Source organism: Phyllobates terribilis, unplaced genomic scaffold, assembly GCF_046119375.1.
Source record: "Phyllobates terribilis strain yellow unplaced genomic scaffold, ASM4611937v1 Scaffold_9__5_contigs__length_417890890, whole genome shotgun sequence".
Lineage (NCBI taxonomy): Eukaryota > Metazoa > Chordata > Amphibia > Anura > Dendrobatidae > Phyllobates > Phyllobates terribilis.
In genome coordinates this window covers 374,909,366-374,929,946 of record NW_027362769.1, presented here as the reverse complement: position 1 = coordinate 374,929,946, position 20,581 = coordinate 374,909,366, and the positions used below count along the sequence as shown (strand labels likewise).

Here is a 20,581-nt window from a genome sequence, read left to right as displayed (position 1 = left end):
TGTCTCCTGGTGTACTGGCCTGTCTCCTGGTAGTGCCTCCAGCCTCTGGACACTACGCTGACAGACACAGCAAACCTTCTTGCCACAGTTCGCATTGATGTGCCATCCTGGATGAGCTGCACTACCTGAGAAACTTCTGTGGGTTGTAGAGTCCATCTCATGCTACCACAAGTGTGAAAGCACAACCAACATTCAAAAGTGACCAAAACATCAGCCAGAAAGCATTGGTACTGAGATGTGGTCTGTGGTCCCCACCTGCAGAACCACTCCTTTATTGAGGGTGTCTTGATAATTGCCAATAATTTCCACCTATTGTCTATTCCATTTGCACAACAGCATGTGAAATTGATTGTCAATCAGCGTTGCTTCTTAAGTGGACAGTTTGATTTCACAGAAGTTTGATTTACTTGGAGTTATATTCTCCTGTTTAAGTGTTCCCTTTATTTTTTGAGCAGTGTATGTATATATATATATATATACAGTACAGACCAAAAGTTTGGACACACCTTCTCATTTAAAGATTTTTCTGTATTTTCATGACTATGAAAATTGTACATTCACACTGAAGGCATCAAAACTATGAATTGACACATGTGGAATTATATACTTAACAAAAAAGTGTGAAACAACTGAAAATATGTCTTATATTCTAGGTTCTTCAAAGTAGCCACCTTTTGCTTTGATGACTGCTTTGCACACTCTTGGCATTCTCTTGATGAGCTTCAAGAGGTAGTCACCGGAAATGGTCTTCCAACAATCTTGAAGGAGTTCCCAGAGATGGTTAGCACTTGTTGGCCCTTTTGCCTTCACTCTGCGGTCCAGCTCACCCCAAACCATCTCGATTGGGTTCAGGTCTGGTGACTGTGGAGGCCAGGTCATGTGGCATAGCACCCCATCACTCTCCTTCTTGGTGAAATAGTCCTTACACAGCCTGGAGGTGAGTTTTGGGTCATTGTCCTGTTGAAAAATAAATGATGGTCCAACTAAACGCAAACCGGATGGAATAGCATGTCGCTGCAAGATGCTGTGGTAGCCATGCTTGTTCAGTATGCCTTCAATTTTGAATAAATCCCCAACAGTGTCACCAGCAAAGCAACCCCACACCATCACACCTCCTCCTCCGTGCTTCACGGTGGGAACCAGGCATGTAGAGTCCATCCGTTCACCTTTTCTGCGTCGCACAAAGACACGGTGGTTGGAACCAAAGATCTCAAATTTGGACTCATCAGACCATAGCACAGATTTCCACTGGTCTAATGTCCATTCCTTGTGTTCTTTAGCCCAAAAAAGTCTCTTCTGCTTGTTGCCTGTCCTTAGCAGTGGTTTCCTAGCAGCTATTTTACCATGAAGGCCTGCTGCACAAAGTCTCCTCTTAACAGTTGTTGTAGAGATGTGTCTGCTGCTAGAACTCTGTGTGGCATTGACTTGGTCTCTAATCTGAGCTGCTGTTAAGCTGCGATTTCTGAGGCTGGTGACTCGGATAAACTTATCCTCAGAAGCAGAGGTGACTCTTGGTCTTCCTTTCCTGGGGTGGTCCTCATGTGAGCCAGTTTCTTTGTAGCGCTTGATGGTTTTTGCAACTGCGCTTGGGGACACTTTCAAAGTTTTCCCAATTTTTCGCACTGACTGACCTTCATTTCTTAAAGTAATGATGGCCACTCGTTTTTCTTTACTTAGCTGCTTTTTTTCTTGCCATAATACAAATTCTAACAGTCTATTCAGTAGGACTATCAGCTGTGTATCCACCAGACTTCTGCACAACACAACTGATGGTCACAACCCCATTTATAAGGCAATAAATCCCACTTATTAAACCTGACGGGGCACACCTGTGAAGTGAAAACCATTTCCGGTGACTACCTCTTGAAGCTCATCAAGAGAATGCCAAGAGTGTGCAAAGCAGTCATCAAAGCAAAAGGTGGCTACTTTGAAGAACCTAGAATATAAGACATATTTTCAGTTGTTTCACACTTTTTTGTTAAGTATATAATTCCACATGTGTTAATTCATAGCTTTGATGCCTTCAGTGTGAATGTACAATTTTCATAGTTATGAAAATGCAGAAAAATCTTTAAATGAGAAGGTGTGTCCAAACTTTTGGTCTGTACTGTATATATATATATGTCTAACAGAAGAGCTCCTGATGGCTTTCTCTACTCTCTCCTCCTTTTTCTCAGTGTTAGAGATAGTAGCAATGTGAGTGAGAGGAGAGAAAGCTGCTAAAGTTTTATGTCAAGAAGAGAAAAGCGGTTCTGATCATAGCAGCAATGTGGGGAAGGGGGTTGTACACAGATTTTCTCAATGCAGAGAGGAGAGAAAGCATCTAAAGTTTTATGGGGAGCCGAATAAACAGACTATAGTCAAGGAGGAAAGCATGTGGAGAGGAAATAATTTGGATATAAGCTGCTCCTGTCTTTCTTCTCTTAGTGTTAGAGATAACAGCCAAAAGGGGAAAGGGATTGCACACAGATTTCCTCAATGTGGAGAGGAGATAAAGCATCTAAAGTTTTATGCAGAGTAGAGAAAAGAGGTCTAGTCAAGGAAGAATGCATATAGAGAGGAGATCAGTGCAGGATATAAGCTGGTACTCCCTTCCTTCTCTTAGTTTTACACAAAGCATCAAAGAGAGGAAATGGGTTACACACAGATTTCCTCAATGTGGAGAGAAGAGAAAGCATTTAAAGTCTTATGTAGAGTGGAGAAGAGAAGTTCTAGTCAACGAGGAAAGTATATGGAAAGTAAATAAGAGCAGGATAGATGCAGGGTTCACATAGGAGCCAATGAAGACAGCAGAACCCTGCCCCTCATCAGACCTATATTTCAGGGAGAGAAAAATATGAAAGTAAGGCTACAAACTAAAGGTGACCACTAAGATACCAAAAAAAATGTCTTTGTGTCAAAGGTGTCCATAGCTTTTAACATATATTCAGCAAAAGTAATGAATAGCGTTGTATCTTATAGGATCTGAAATATCAGTGAGGCACTGTCTATACTCACTATGATATTCTCTGTACACTTTTTCATCCAGCTGCCAAATTTTATGGATGAACTGACACTAACAGGCTTGGATATGGGGACATCGCTCCCCCAGATTCTCACCATCTCCACCCCAAGCATGAATGACAGAGGTGAGTAAGGCTCTATACAATACCTCAAAATGCTGAAAGGGGCCATATGGCCATTTGACTGGACCCCCCTCTCTATATACCTCTGGCACTACTACTGCTTAGCAGACATGTGCCCAGTCTCGTGAAGATACCCAATATTGGGCCGCTGTCATCCGAGGCACAAAAAAGCAGATCAGAGCATCTATTTATAATGCAGCAGCTCCGGCACGAGCGCATTACCCCCTTATTAGGCTCCTCGACTACAGAGCAGTGGAAGAGGATGCACATTTCACGTATCATTAAGTTCTGTTCTCGGAAGGCAAAAGCCGAAAAACCCAAAACAGTCAAAATTGTGCACAATATAAACAGAGTAAAATTCTTTTGAAGGATATGGACATTTTTTAGAGGCAACTTTTTTTATTTTTTCTTATTTAAATGAATGTATTTTTTGGCTAAAAATATTTTTTTACAATTGGTTTTGATTAAACATTCTGCACCGTTTGCCTATATTCTCAATTGCTGGCTGCCGGATGAGTTAACGGAAAATCCGGCAGTGAGCTTATTTTGACGATGCCCTTTTGTAGCGCTGTACGGCTCTGATTTCATCATACAGGTATATATGGTAAATCGAATAGACTCTATCCCATCGGTTTCAAAATCATGGAAGAATTCTAACTTAAAAGCCGGGAAAATCTCCATCATTCGGTACAATATAAAGGCACCATATGGCGGCACGTTTCTCTGGAGGGTTAGACATGATAAACTATGGTGTGGGCATACCAGAAATTGCATTTTGCTCCAGTGACTGACAAAAAAAAGTGTTATTTTTAATCCTTCCCGCTAATGCCAAGTTGCTGTCACCACACCGCCACCCACATGTTCCCGCGTAGTGTCAGAAAAAAAAAAATTTTGTGGCAGACTATACTGATACAGACGGCCCAATCCATCGGGTGACATCATGGTTCGGATGCCAGAGTTATTTTTCTTGTGCCATTTTAGGGATTAGACGGGCGACAGCTGTTGCCGCCAGCAAGGGCGGGTGCCGTGTGCTCGATATTACCCCCAGCAATAACACACCATTATGAGAAAGCAAATCAAGGAGACCGATTCAGTGCCGGCCGGAGACTAAGCTCAGGATTATCAGCCTCTACTGTGAAGTACCAGCACCATTAACCCATAAACAGCTCCAAGTGGCGGCCGTGTCAGGCGGGTGGCAGAAAGGGAGCGGATTTTGTTTGTGCAGTATTGTAGTATACAGCAGGAATAACTGCAATACCCATTGTGACCAGCGGGGATAATCATCAATCTGTATTGTAAAATAGGAGATATTTGTACTCTACTCTATGTCTGCGCGTCTATACTTCTACATATGTCCTCAGGGTTATGGATGGATATGGACGTGACGTACAGCGGATCTTTACAAGTCACTTTAGAGACGAAGATGAACCTATCCAAGCTGGGAAAGGAGACGGCAGTGGATGAGGGTGGATCGTATGACCGCAAGAGACATAGGTGAGCTCTCAAACCTCCACTATGGGGCACCTCAAAGAGACCTTGACGAAAACTATTTCCAGCTTAGGCAACAATATTCAGTGTATAGTGGAATCTAAAAGACCCCCTCCATTGAAAAATCGGTTTAGGAGTGAAAGTTAAAAACTTCCTGCTGTTTTTCAATAAACAAATAAAATAATAACAATGCAAAAAGCTCAACAATAACTAATATAACAAGTGGTTTCAGCACAAAATACCACTTTTTTTCCTGACTACTGAGTTTGGCACCCCCCTTCTTGACTACTTAGTAGAACCCTTCTGGCTGTTATGACCTGCTGCAGATGTGATGCATCGCCAAATATCTGCTCCTAAGGAGTCTTAGCTGATTCTTCATGGGCAATGGTCTCAAGGTAACTAACATTCTTGGGTTGTCAAGAGAAAAAGCTATGAGAAGAGATCATTTCCTTGCACAAACTGGGAAAAGAATGCAAAAAGATAAAAAGATATTGAATGTTTCTAGAGATAGAGATAGAAGCAAATATCAAATAGGAATAATGGCTACACTACCTGGACGTGAGAGAAAGAGGAGGCTGTCACCAGATTACTGAAGGGCCAGGTGGTCAAAAATCCTCAAATCACTGCAAAAGATCTGGAGAAGATGGGGTGGCAATGGCGCTGAGGTTTCAGTTTGCACAATAAGGCGTCACCTCCACTGACCCAAAAGTACAAGAAAATTCTCTTCGAATATGCTCAAAACCATAGAAATAAGTCACATGAGATCTGAGTTTCTGTTCTGTGGTGGGATGACACAAATCTGGAACTTTTCTGGAACATCTTGCCTACAGTAAAGCATGGTGGTTACTCTGTGATTTCTACATTGAAACATGGAGGTGGCTCGGTGATGCCTACTGTGAAGCATGGAGGTGGCTCAGTGATGCCTACAGTGAAGCATGGCGCAGTGGCTTAGTGATGTCTACAGTGAAGCATGGTGGTGGCTTGGTGCTGCCCTGCGACTGCGGTGCTTCTGCTGGCGCTGGAAACCTGCTGCGTGTGGAGGGCAAGATGGATTCAATCAAGTATCAGGAAATCCTAGGAGAAAACGTAATGTCTTCTGTGAGGAAGCTGACGCTCGGGCGGTATTGGGCCTTCCAATAGGACAGCGATCCCAAACATACCTTCCAGTCCACCAAGGCTTTGTATCAGAACACATTCTGGAAGATTCTGTAGTTGACATCCCATGGAAAATCTTGGATGGGATTTGAGAAGGCGATTGCAGCAGCAAACCCAAGAATATTACTGACCTGGAGGTCATTACCAATGAGGACTGGGCTAAGGTTCCTCAGTAATGCGGCCAGAAGCTGGTGCCTGGCTATGCCTGGCTAGGGCAGTATGGTGGCTCAGTGGTTAGCACTGCAACCTTGCAGCACTGGGGTCCTTGGTTCAAATCCCACAAAGGACAAGATCTGCAAGGAGTTTGTATGTTCTCCCTGTGTTTGCATGGGTTCTCTCCAGTTTCCTCCCATACACCAAAGACATACTGATAGGGAATCTAGATTGTGAGCACCAATGGGGACAGCAATGATAATGTCTGTAAAGCGCTGTGGAATATGTAGCCACTATATAAAAATAAAGATTATTATTATCACATATTCAGCAGGTTGTAAAAGCCAGTGGGGGCAGCAGGTCATAACAGCCAGAGGGGCTCTACTAAGTCATATGTGAATCATTCTGAGTCTGCAGTAGTCAGTACAACAAGCATTTTGTGATGAATTTGTTGAAAAAAATTGTTATATTAGTTGCGTTCAGCTGTATAAATTATTCTTTTATCTTGTATATAAGAATACAACCACTATAATGCTGCCCCCTAAGCACCTGAATATAATCGGGGTCTGCACTTTTTTTTTTTTTTTTTTTACCCCCCCTTCCCCAGCGCCATTATATAATCACCTCCCACAGTTAATAAGACTTGTCACCGTGGTTTTAGCTCCCACAGACACATTAAATACTGGGTTGTGGAAGGTTTAATTTTCTGGAATTAATTAGAATGTGCTTGTCGGCTTAATTAGACCTTCTGCTCCATCTCATTTTAATAAGACGATCGCAGATGTGCCGATCTAACGCCAGTTAACCCTTGACATGCTGTGCACATAATCCTGTTGTCCAGTGAAGGGACAGAACAGTCCGTGGACTCGTGGGACAGATATTTATTAGGTTTCCGGCACATGTATATGACTAAACTAAGAAGTCCAGATAACAAAGAGTTAAACGGTTAATCTAGTGAGCATGCATGGGGGTATGCTGCGGCCTGGGTGGATTTGCCTAGTAGGCTTAGCTTTTAACACTATTATCCCCAAGTCACAGAACCACAATAGTCTAATCCATATTATAAGGCTGAACCTATAGACAGATATAGGGCCTGATTCTTCAAGGGTTGTTCACCAGTTTTATAGCTTAAAACACCTTGAAATGTCGCAATCTGTGCAAAAATGAATTAAAATTGATGCTGTGACGTAAATTACACAGTAGAAATATATCCCAGACCCTGAATAGAGAAACATTTCTGGTAGAGACGCACGGCATTGGTAAAATGCACCTAATTTATTATTCTTAATGAAATAGGTGCATTTTATTCCAACGATGCCTTCATTAAGACTGTTTTTTAGTGCGTTCATAGTGTCAGACAAACACATCCATAACTCCACAATTCATTCCGTTCACAGCTCCACAATCCTGCTGATACATAATACACTGGTGCACAGCTCCACAATCCTGCTGATACATAATACACTGGTGCACAGCTCCACAATCCTGCTGATACATAATACACTGGTGCACAGCTCCACAATCCTGCTGATACATAATACACTGGTGCACAGCTCCACAATCCTGCTGATACATAATACACTGGTGCACAGCTCCACAATCCTGCTGATACATAATACACTGGTGCACAGCTCCACAATCCTGCTGATACATAATACACTGGTGCACAGCTCCACAATCCTGCTGATACATAATACACTGGTGCACACAGCTCCACAATCCTGCTGATACATAATACACTGGTGCACAGCTCCACAATCCTGCTGATACATAATACACTGGTGCACAGCTCCACAATCCTGCTGATACATAATACACTGGTGCACACCTCCACAATCCTGCTGATACATAATACACTGGTGCACAGCTCCACAATCCTGCACATACATAATACACTGGTGCACAGCTCCACAATCCTGCTGATACACAATACACTGGTGCACAGCTCCACAATCCTGCTGATACATAACACACTGGTGCACACAGCTCCACAATCCTGCTGATACATAATACACTGGTGCACAGCTCCACAATCCTGCACATACATAATACACTGGTGCACAGCTCCACAATCCTGCTGATACATAATACACTGGTGCACTGCTCCACAATCCTGCTGATACATAATACACTGGTGCACAGCTCCACAATCCTGCTGATACATAATACACTGGTGCACACAGCTCCACATTCCTGCTGATACATAATACACTGGTGCACAGCTCCACAATCCTGCTGATACATAATACACTGGTGCACACAGCTCCACAATCCTGCTGATACATAATACACTGGTGCACAGCTCCACAATCCTGCTGATACATAATACACTGGTGCACACCTCCACAATCCTGCTGATACATAATACACTGGTGCACAGCTCCACAATCCTGCACATACATAATACACTGGTGCACAGCTCCACAATCCTGCTGATACACAATACACTGGTGCACAGCTCCACAATCCTGCTGATACATAATACACTGGTGCACACAGCTCCACAATCCTGCTGATACATAATACACTGGTGCACAGCTCCACAATCCTGCACATACATAATACACTGGTGCACAGCTCCACAATCCTGCTGATACATAATACACTGGTGCACAGCTCCACAATCCTGCTGATACATAATACACTGGTGCACAGCTCCACAATCCTGCTGATACATAATACACTGGTGCACAGCTCCACAATCCTGCTGATACATAATACACTGGTGCACACAGCTCCACAATCCTGCTGATACATAATACACTGGTGCACAGCTCCACAATCCTGCTGATACATAATACACTGGTGCACAGCTCCACAATCCTGCTGATACATAATACACTGGTGCACACCTCCACAATCCTGCTGATACATAATACACTGGTGCACAGCTCCACAATCCTGCACATACATAATACACTGGTGCACAGCTCCACAATCCTGCTGATACACAATACACTGGTGCACAGCTCCACAATCCTGCTGATACATAATACACTGGTGCACACAGCTCCACAATCCTGCTGATACATAATACACTGGTGCACAGCTCCACAATCCTGCACATACATAATACACTGGTGCACAGCTCCACAATCCTGCTGATACATAATACACTGGTGCACTGCTCCACAATCCTGCTGATACATAATACACTGGTGCACAGCTCCACAATCCTGCTGATACATAATACACTGGTGCACACAGCTCCACATTCCTGCTGATACATAATACACTGGTGCACAGCTCCACAATCCTGCTGATACATAATACACTGGTGCACACAGCTCCACAATCCTGCTGATACATAATACACTGGTGCACAGCTCCACAATCCTGCTGATACATAATACACTGGTGCACACAGCTCCACATTCCTGCTGATACATAATACACTGGTGCACAGCTCCACAATCCTGCTGATACATAATACACTGGTGCACACAGCTCCACAATCCTGCTGATACATAATACACTGGTGCACAGCTCCACAATCCTGCTGATACATAATACACTGGTGCACACCTCCACAATCCTGCTGATACATAATACACTGGTGCACAGCTCCACAATCCTGCACATACATAATACACTGGTGCACAGCTCCAAAATCCTGCTGATACACAATACACTGGTGCACAGCTCCACAATCCTGCCGATACATAATACACTGGTGCACACAGCTCCACAATCCTGCTGATACATAATACACTGGTGCACAGCTCCACAATCCTGCACATACATAATACACTGGTGCACAGCTCCACAATCCTGCTGATACATAATACACTGGTGCACTGCTCCACAATCCTGCTGATACATAATACACTGGTGCACAGCTCCACAATCCTGCTGATACATAATACACTGGTGCACACAGCTCCACATTCCTGCTGATACATAATACACTGGTGCACAGCTCCACAATCCTGCTGATACATAATACACTGGTGCACACAGCTCCACAATCCTGCTGATACATAATACACTGGTGCACAGCTCCACAATCCTGCACATACATAATACACTGGTGCACAGCTCCACAATCCTGCTGATACATAATACACTGGTGCACTGCTCCACAATCCTGCTGATACATAATACACTGGTGCACAGCTCCACAATCCTGCTGATACATAATACACTGGTGCACACAGCTCCACATTCCTGCTGATACATAATACACTGGTGCACAGCTCCACAATCCTGCTGATACATAATACACTGGTGCACACAGCTCCACATTCCTGCTGATACATAATACACTGGTGCACAGCTCCACAATCCTGCTGATACATAATACACTGGTGCACACCTCCACAATCCTGCTGATACATAATACACTGGTGCACAGCTCCACAATCCTGCACATACATAATACACTGGTGCACAGCTCCACAATCCTGCTGATACACAATACACTGGTGCACAGCTCCACAATCCTGCTGATACATAATACACTGGTGCACACAGCTCCACAATCCTGCTGATACATAATACACTGGTGCACAGCTCCACAATCCTGCACATACTTAATACACTGGTGCACAGCTCCACAATCCTGCTGATACATAATACACTGGTGCACTGCTCCACAATCCTGCTGATACATAATACACTGGTGCACAGCTCCACAATCCTGCTGATACATAATACACTGGTGCACACAGCTCCACATTCCTGCTGATACATAATACACTGGTGCACAGCTCCACAATCCTGCTGGTACATAATACACTGGTGCACACAGCTCCACAATCCTGCTGATACATAATACACTGGTGTACAGCACCACAATCCTGCTGATACATAATTCACTGGTGCACAGCTACACAATCCTTCACATACATAATACTCTGGTGCACAGCTACACAATCCTGCTGATACACAATACACTGGTGCACAGCTCCACAATCCTGCTGATACATAATACACTGGTGCACACAGATCCACAATCCTGCTGATACATAATACACTGGTGCACAGCTCCACAGTCCTGCTGATACATAATACACTGGTGCACAGCTCCACAATCCTGCTGATACATAATACACTGGTGCACACAGCTCCACAATCCTGCTGATACATAATACACTGGTGCACAGCTCCACAATCCTGCACATACATAATACACTGGTGCACAGCTCCACAATCCTGCTGATACATAATACACTGGTGCACTGCTCCACAATCCTGCTGATACATAATACACTGGTGCACAGCTCCACAATCCTGCTGATACATAATACACTGGTGCACACAGCTCCACATTCCTGCTGATACATAATACACTGGTGCACAGCTCCACAATCCTGCTGATACATAATACACTGGTGCACACAGCTCCACATTCCTGCTGATACATAATACACTGGTGCACAGCTCCACAATCCTGCTGATACATAATACACTGGTGCACACCTCCACAATCCTGCTGATACATAATACACTGGTGCACAGCTCCACAATCCTGCACATACATAATACACTGGTGCACAGCTCCACAATCCTGCTGATACACAATACACTGGTGCACAGCTCCACAATCCTGCTGATACATAATACACTGGTGCACACAGCTCCACAATCCTGCTGATACATAATACACTGGTGCACAGCTCCACAATCCTGCACATACTTAATACACTGGTGCACAGCTCCACAATCCTGCTGATACATAATACACTGGTGCACTGCTCCACAATCCTGCTGATACATAATACACTGGTGCACAGCTCCACAATCCTGCTGATACATAATACACTGGTGCACACAGCTCCACATTCCTGCTGATACATAATACACTGGTGCACAGCTCCACAATCCTGCTGGTACATAATACACTGGTGCACACAGCTCCACAATCCTGCTGATACATAATACACTGGTGTACAGCACCACAATCCTGCTGATACATAATTCACTGGTGCACAGCTACACAATCCTTCACATACATAATACTCTGGTGCACAGCTACACAATCCTGCTGATACACAATACACTGGTGCACAGCTCCACAATCCTGCTGATACATAATACACTGGTGCACACAGATCCACAATCCTGCTGATACATAATACACTGGTGCACAGCTCCACAGTCCTGCTGATACATAATACACTGGTGCACAGCTCCACAATCCTGCTGATACATAATTCACTGGTGCACAGGTCCACAATTCTGCTGATACATAATACACTGGTGCACAGCTCCACAATCCTGCTGATACATAATACACTGGTGTACACAGCTCCACAATCCTGCTGATACATAATACACTGGTGCACAGCTCCACAATCCTGCTGATACATAATTCACTGGTGCACAGCTCCACAATTCTGCTGATACATAATACACTGGTGCACAGCTCCACAATCCTGCTGATACATAATACACTGGTGCACAGCTCCACAATCCTGCTGATACATAATACACTGGTGCACACAGCTCCACAATCCTGCTGATACATAATACACTGGTGCACAGCTCCACAATCCTGCTGATACATAATACACTGGTGCACAGCTCCACAATCCTGCTGATACATAATACACTGGTGCACACCTCCACAATCCTGCTGATGCATAATACACTGGTGCACAGCTCCACAATCCTGCACATACATAATACACTGGTGCACAGCTCCACAATCCTGCTGATACACAATACACTGGTGCACAGCTCCACAATCCTGCTGATACATAATACACTGGTGCACACAGCTCCACAATCCTGCTGATACATAATACACTGGTGCACAGCTCCACAATCCTGCACATACATAATACACTGGTGCACAGCTCCACAATCCTGCTGATACATAATACACTGGTGCACTGCTCCACAATCCTGCTGATACATAATACACTGGTGCGCAGCTCCACAATCCTGCTGATACATAATACACTGGTGCACACAGCTCCACATTCCTGCTGATACATAATACACTGGTGCACAGCTCCACAATCCTGCTGGTACATAATACACTGGTGCACACAGCTCCACAATCCTGCTGATACATAATACACTGGTGTACAGCACCACAATCCTGCTGATACATAATTCACTGGTGCACAGCTCCACAATCCTGCTGATACATAATTCACTGGTGCACATCTCCACAATCCTGCTGATACATAATTCACTGGTGCACAGCTCGACAATCCTTCACATACATAATACACTGGTGCACAGCTCCACAATTCTGCTGATACATAATACACTGGTGCACAGCTCCACAGTCCTGCTGATACATAATACACTGGTGCACAGCTACACAGTCCTGCTGATACATAATACACTGGTGCACAGCTACACAATCCTTCACATACATAATACTCTGGTGCACAGCTACACAATCCTGCTGATACACAATACACTGGTGCACAGCTCCACAATCCTGCTGATACATAATACACTGGTGCACACAGATCCACAATCCTGCTGATACATAATACACTGGTGCACAGCTCCACAGTCCTGCTGATACATAATACACTGGTGCACAGCTCCACAATCCTGCTGATACATAATTCACTGGTGCACAGGTCCACGATTCTGCTGATACATAATACACTGGTGCACAGCTCCACAATCCTGCTGATACATAATACACTGGTGCACACAGCTCCACAATCCTGCTGATACATAATACACTGGTGCACAGCTCCACAATCCTGCTGATACATAATTCACTGGTGCACAGCTCCACAATTCTGCTGATACATAATACACTGGTGCACAGCTCCACAATTCTGCTGATACATAATACACTGGTGTACAGCACCACAATCCTGCTGATACATAATTCACTGGTGCACAGCTCCACAATCCTGCTGATACATAATTCACTGGTGCACATCTCCACAATCCTGCTGATACATAATTCACTGGTGCACAGCTCGACAATCCTTCACATACATAATACACTGGTGCACAGCTCCACAATTCTGCTGATACATAATACACTGGTGCACAGCTCCACAATTCTACTGATACATAATACACTGGTGCACAGCTCCACAGTCCTGCTGATACATAATACACTGGTGCACAGCTAAACAATCCTTCACATACATAATACTCTGGTGCACAGCTGCACAATCCTGCTGATACACAATACACTGGTGCACAGCTCCACAATCCTGCTGATACATAATACACTGGTGCACACAGATCCACAATCCTGCTGATACATAATACACTGGTGCACAGCTCCACAGTCCTGCTGATACATAATACACTGGTGCACAGCTCCACAATCCTGCTGATACATAATTCACTGGTGCACAGGTCCACAATTCTGCTGATACATAATACACTGGTGCACAGTTCCACAATCCTGCTGATACATAATACACTGGTGCACACAGCTCCACAATCCTGCTGATACATAATACACTGGTGCACAGCTCCACAATCCTGCTGATACATAATTCACTGGTGCACAGCTCCACAATTCTGCTGATACATAATACACTGGTGCACAGCTCCACAATTCTGCTGATACATAATACACTGGTGCACAGCTCCACAGTCCTACTGATACATAATACACTGGTGCACAGCTCCACAATCCTTCACATACATAATACTCTGGTGCACAGCTACACAATCCTGCTGATACACAATACACTGGTGCACAGCTCCACAATCCTGCTGATACATAATACACTGGTGCACAGCTCCACAACCCTTCACATACATAATACTCTGGTGCACAGCTACACAATCCTGCTGATACACAATACACTGGTGCACAGCTCCACAATCCTGCTGATACATAATACACTGGTGCACAGCTCCACAATCCTTCACATACATAATACTCTGGTGCACAGCTACACAATCCTGCAGATACAGAATACACTGATGCACAGCTCCACAATCCTGCTGATACATAATACACTGGTGTACAGCTCCACAATCCTGCACATACATAATACACTGGTGCACAGGTCCACAATCCTGCACATACATAATACACTGGTGCACAGCTCCACAATCCTGCAGATACATAATACACTGGTGCACAGCTCCACAATCCTGCTGATACACAATACACTGGTGCACAGCTCCACAATCTTTCACATACATAATACACTGGTGTACAGCTCCACAATCCTGCACATACATAATACACTGGTGCACAGCTCTACAATCCTGCACATACATAATACTCTGGTGCACAGCTCCACAATCCTGCTGATACATTATTCACTGGTGCACAGCTCCACAGTCCTGCTGATACATAATACACTGGTGCACAGCTCCACAACCCTTCACATACATAATACTCTGGTGCACAGCTCCACAATCCTGCTGATACAGAATACACTGGTGCACAGCTCCACAATCCTGCTGATACATAATACACTGGTGTACAGCTCCACAATTCTGCACATACATAATACACTGGTGCACAGCTCCACAATCCTTCACATACATAATACTCTGGTGCACAGCTACACAATCCTGCAGATACATAATACACTGGTGTACAGCTCCACAATCCTGCACATACATAATACACTGGTGCACAGCTCCACAATCCTGCACATACATAATACACTGGTGCACAGCTCCACAATCCTGCACATACATAATACAATGGTGCACAGCTCCACAATCCTGCTGATACATAATTCACTGGTGCACAGCTCCACAATCCTGCTGATACATAATTCACTGGTGTACAGCTCCACAATCCTGCACATACATAATACACTGGTGCACAGCTCTACAATCCTGCACATACATAATACTCTGGTGCACAGCTCCACAATCCTGCAAATACATAATACACTGGTGCACACAGCTCCACAATCCTGCTGATACACAATACACTGGTGCACAGCTCCACTATCCTGCTGATACATAATTCACTGGTGCACAGCTCCACAGTCCTGCTGATACATAATACACTGGTGCACACAGCTCCACAACCCTTCACATACATAATTCTCTGGTGCACAGCTCCACAATCCTGCTGATACATAATACACTGGTGCACAGCTCCACAATCTTTCACATACATAATACACTGGTGCACAGCTCCTCAACCCTTCACATACATAATTCTCTGGTGCACAGTTCCACAATCCTGCTGATACATAATACACTGGTGCACAGCTCCACAATCTTTCACATACATAATACACTGGTGCACAGCTCCACAATCCTGCACATACATAATACACTGGTGCACAACTCTACAATCCTGCACATACATAATACACTAGTGCACTGCTCCACAATCCTTCACATACATAATACACTGGTGCACAGCTCCACAATCCTGCTGATACATAATTCACTGGTGCACAGCTCCACAATCTTTCACATACAGTACATAATACACTGGTGCACAGCTCTACAATCCTGCACATACATAATACACTGGTGCACTGCTCCGCAATCCTGCAGATACATAATACACTTGTGCACTGCTCCACAATCCTGCAGATACATAATACACTGGTGCACAGCTCCACAATCCTGCTGATACATAATACACTGGTGCACAGCTCCACAATCCTGCTGATACACAATACACTGGTGCACAGCTCCACAATCCTGCTGATACATAATACACTGGTGTACAGCTCCACAATCCTGCAGATACATAATACACTGGTGCACAGCTCCACAATCCTGCAGATACATAATACACTGGTGCACAGCTCCACAATCCTGCTGATACACAATACACTGGTGCACAGCTCCACAATCCTGCTGATACATAATACACTGGTGCACAGCTCCACAATTCTGCTGATACATAATACACTGGTGTACAGCACCACAATCCTGCTGATACATAATTCACTGGTGCACAGCTCCACAATCCTGCTGATACATAATTCACTGGTGCACATCTCCACAATCCTGCTGATACATAATTCACTGGTGCACAGCTCGACAATCCTTCACATACATAGTACACTGGTGCACAGCTCCACAATTCTGCTGATACATAATACACTGGTGCACAGCTCCACAATTCTACTGATACATAATACACTGGTGCACAGCTCCACAATCCTGCTGATACATAATACACTGGTGCACAGCTACACAATCCTTCACATACATAATACTCTGGTGAACAGCTACACAATCCTGCTGATACACAATACACTGGTGCACAGCTCCACAATCCTGCTGATACATAATACACTGGTGCACACAGATCCACAATCCTGCTGATACATAATACACTGGTGCACAGCTCCACAGTCCTGCTGATACATAATACACTGGTGCACAGCTCCACAATCCTGCTGATACATAATTCACTGGTGCACAGGTCCACAATTCTGCTGATACATAATACACTGGTGCACAGCTCCACAATCCTGCTGATACATAATACACTGGTGCACACAGCTCCACAATCCTGCTGATACATAATACACTGGTGCACAGCTCCACAATCCTGCTGATACATAATTCACTGGTGCACAGCTCCACAATTCTGCTGATACATAATACACTGGTGCACAGCTCCACAGTCCTGCTGATACATAATACACTGGTGCACAGCTCCACAATCCTTCACATACATAATACTCTGGTGCACAGCTACACAATCCTGCTGATACACAATACACTGGTGCACAGCTCCACAATCCTGCTGATACATAATACACTGGTGCACAGCTCCACAACCCTTCACATACATAATACTCTGGTGCACAGCTACACAATCCTGCTGATACTCAATACACTGGTGCACAGCTCCACAATCCTGCTGATACATAATACACTGGTGCACAGCTCCACAATCCTTCACATACATAATACTCTGGTGCACAGCTACACAATCCTGCAGATACAGAATACACTGGTGCACAGCTCCACAATCCTGCTGATACATAATACACTGGTGTACAGCTCCACAATCCTGCACATACATAATACACTGGTGCACAGCTCCACAATCCTGCACATACATAATACACTGGTGCACAGCTCCACAATCCTGCAGATACATAATACACTGGTGCACAGCTCCACAATCCTGCTGATACACAATACACTGGTGCACAGCTCCACAATCTTTCACATACATAATACACTGGTGTACAGCTCCACAATCCTGCACATACATAATACACTGGTGCACAGCTCTACAATCCTGCACATACATAATACACTGGTGCACAGCTCCACAATCCTGCAGATACATAATACTCTGGTGCACAGCTCCACAATCCTGCTGATACATAATTCACTGGTGCACAGCTCCACAGTCCTGCTGATACATAATACACTGGTGCACAGCTCCACAACCCTTCACATACATAATACTCTGGTGCACAGCTACACAATCCTGCTGATACAGAATACACTGGTGCACAGCTCCACAATCCTGCTGATACATAATACACTGGTGTACAGCTCCACAATTCTGCACATACATAATGCACTGGTGCACAGCTCCACAATCCTTCACATACATAATACTCTGGTGCACAGCTCCACAATCCTGCACATACATAATACACTGGTGCACAGCTCTACAATCCTGCACATACATAATACTCTGGTGCACACAGCTCCACAATCCTGCTGATACACAATACACTGGTGCACAGCTCCACAATCCTGCAAATACATAATACACTGGTGCACACAGCTCCACAATCCTGCTGATACACAATACACTGGTGCACAGCTCCACTATCCTGCTGATACATAATTCACTGGTGCACAGCTCCACAGTCCTGCTGATACATAATACACTGGTGCACACAGCTCCACAACCCTTCACATACATAATTCTCTGGTGCACAGCTCCACAATCCTGCTGATACATAATACACTGGTGCACAGCTCCACAATCTTTCACATACATAATACACTGGTGCACAGCTCCTCAACCCTTCACATACATAATTCTCTGGTGCACAGCTCCACAATCCTGCTGATACATAATACACTGGTGCACAGCTCCACAATCTTTCACATACATAATACACTGGTGCACAGCTCCACAATCCTGCACATACATAATACACTGGTGCACAACTCTACAATCCTGCACATACATAATACACTGGTGCACTGCTCCACAATCCTTCACATACATAATACAGTGGTGCACAGCTCCACAATCCTGCTGATACATAATTCACTGGTGCACAGCTCCACAATCTTTCACATACAGTACATAATACACTGGTGCACAGCTCTACAATCCTGCACATACATAATACACTGGTGCACTGCTCCGCAATCCTGCAGATACATAATACACTGGTGCACTGCTCCACAATCCTGCAGATACATAATACACTGGTGCGCAGCTCCACAATCCTGCTGATACATAATACACTGGTGCACAGCTCCACAATCCTGCTGATACACAATACACTGGTGCACAGCTCCACAATCCTGCTGATACATAATACACTGGTGTACAGCTCCACAATCCTGCAGATACATAATACACTGGTGCACAGCTCCACAATCCTGCAGATACATAATACACTGGTGCACAGCTCCACATTCCTGCTGATACACAATACACTGGTGCACAGCTCCACAATCCTGCTGATACATAATACACTGGTGCAGAGCTCCACAATCCTGCTGATACACAATACACTGGTGCACAGCTCCACAATCCTGCTGATACATAATACACTGGTGCACAGCTCCACAATCCTGCTGATACATAATACACTGGTGCACAGCTCCACAATCCTGCTGATACATAATACACTGGTGCACAGCTCCACAATCCTGCTGATACATAATACACTGGTGCACAGCTCCACAATCCTGCTGATACATAATACACTGGTGCACAGCTCCACAATCTTTCACATACATAATAAACTGGTGCACAGCTCCACAATCCTGCAGATACATAATACACTGGTGCACAGCTCCACAATCCCACTGATGTTCAGTTGGGTTAAATTATTTCTAATGCAGTTACCTAGTACAGTCCATTGTGGGCTACATCTAATACACTTGTTGGAGTTTTCACAAAAACTGCAGCTAAACTTCAGCATTTGTGTGCAACGACATGAAAATTACAGCAAAAAGGGCAACATGACAGTGACCTGCGATTGGACCTCAGACAGCAAAATCACCCACAAAGTACTCAGGCTGGAGTCACATGTGTCAGACTTGTTGTAAAAAGTTCTGCGACTGACCCATTCATGGAGTTTGCTCAAATCCAGGTATGAAAATTTCTGCTACAAATCCGCCTCCTGTCACCCCAGAGGTTTCCGCAGCTCCCTTGTACATTATATTTTTGCTAGAATTGCTGTATAAAAAAGGGCCCAAAACTTCCATTTCCCCCACACGTTTTAAAAATTGTTATGTAAAACATTCATTAGGGGTATGGAACCCTTTAAGAGTTAAAGTAGACACGCCAGCAATGAATTCAGGACGGGGGCGGCATTGTCACCCGTGTATGTTGGGAGGAGTAGTTAGACTGTGAGGAGGCTGGAAGCGTCGCTCTGTCAGGCTGAGAACAAGGCGCAAAACTGAGGAACCGCCTGATTCAGCTGGAAACAGATAATTAAAGAGAAGTGCTGGAATAAGCTTTACACCATGACCTCCGCTGGGAGGGGGCGCACCTGTCACATGAGGCTGCCCAATATAGCAACATGTGCAGAAGACACAGCAAAAACAGGTCGTGT

The 20,581-nt window shown here is 44.5% G+C and overlaps 1 protein-coding gene across 1 annotated transcript in view; it reads left to right on the top strand.

Annotated features, from left to right (window-relative positions):
* The window catches only part of LOC141162365 (testis-expressed protein 2-like), a 46,552-nt gene that overhangs the window by 17,764 nt on the left and 8,207 nt on the right, over window positions 1-20,581 (top strand). Inside the window, exons 7-8 of the mRNA XM_073648407.1 lie at window positions 3,029-3,128; window positions 4,487-4,619. Coding sequence (XP_073504508.1) covers window positions 3,029-3,128; window positions 4,487-4,619 — 233 coding nt within the window. The remainder of the gene's footprint in view (window positions 1-3,028; window positions 3,129-4,486; window positions 4,620-20,581) is intronic.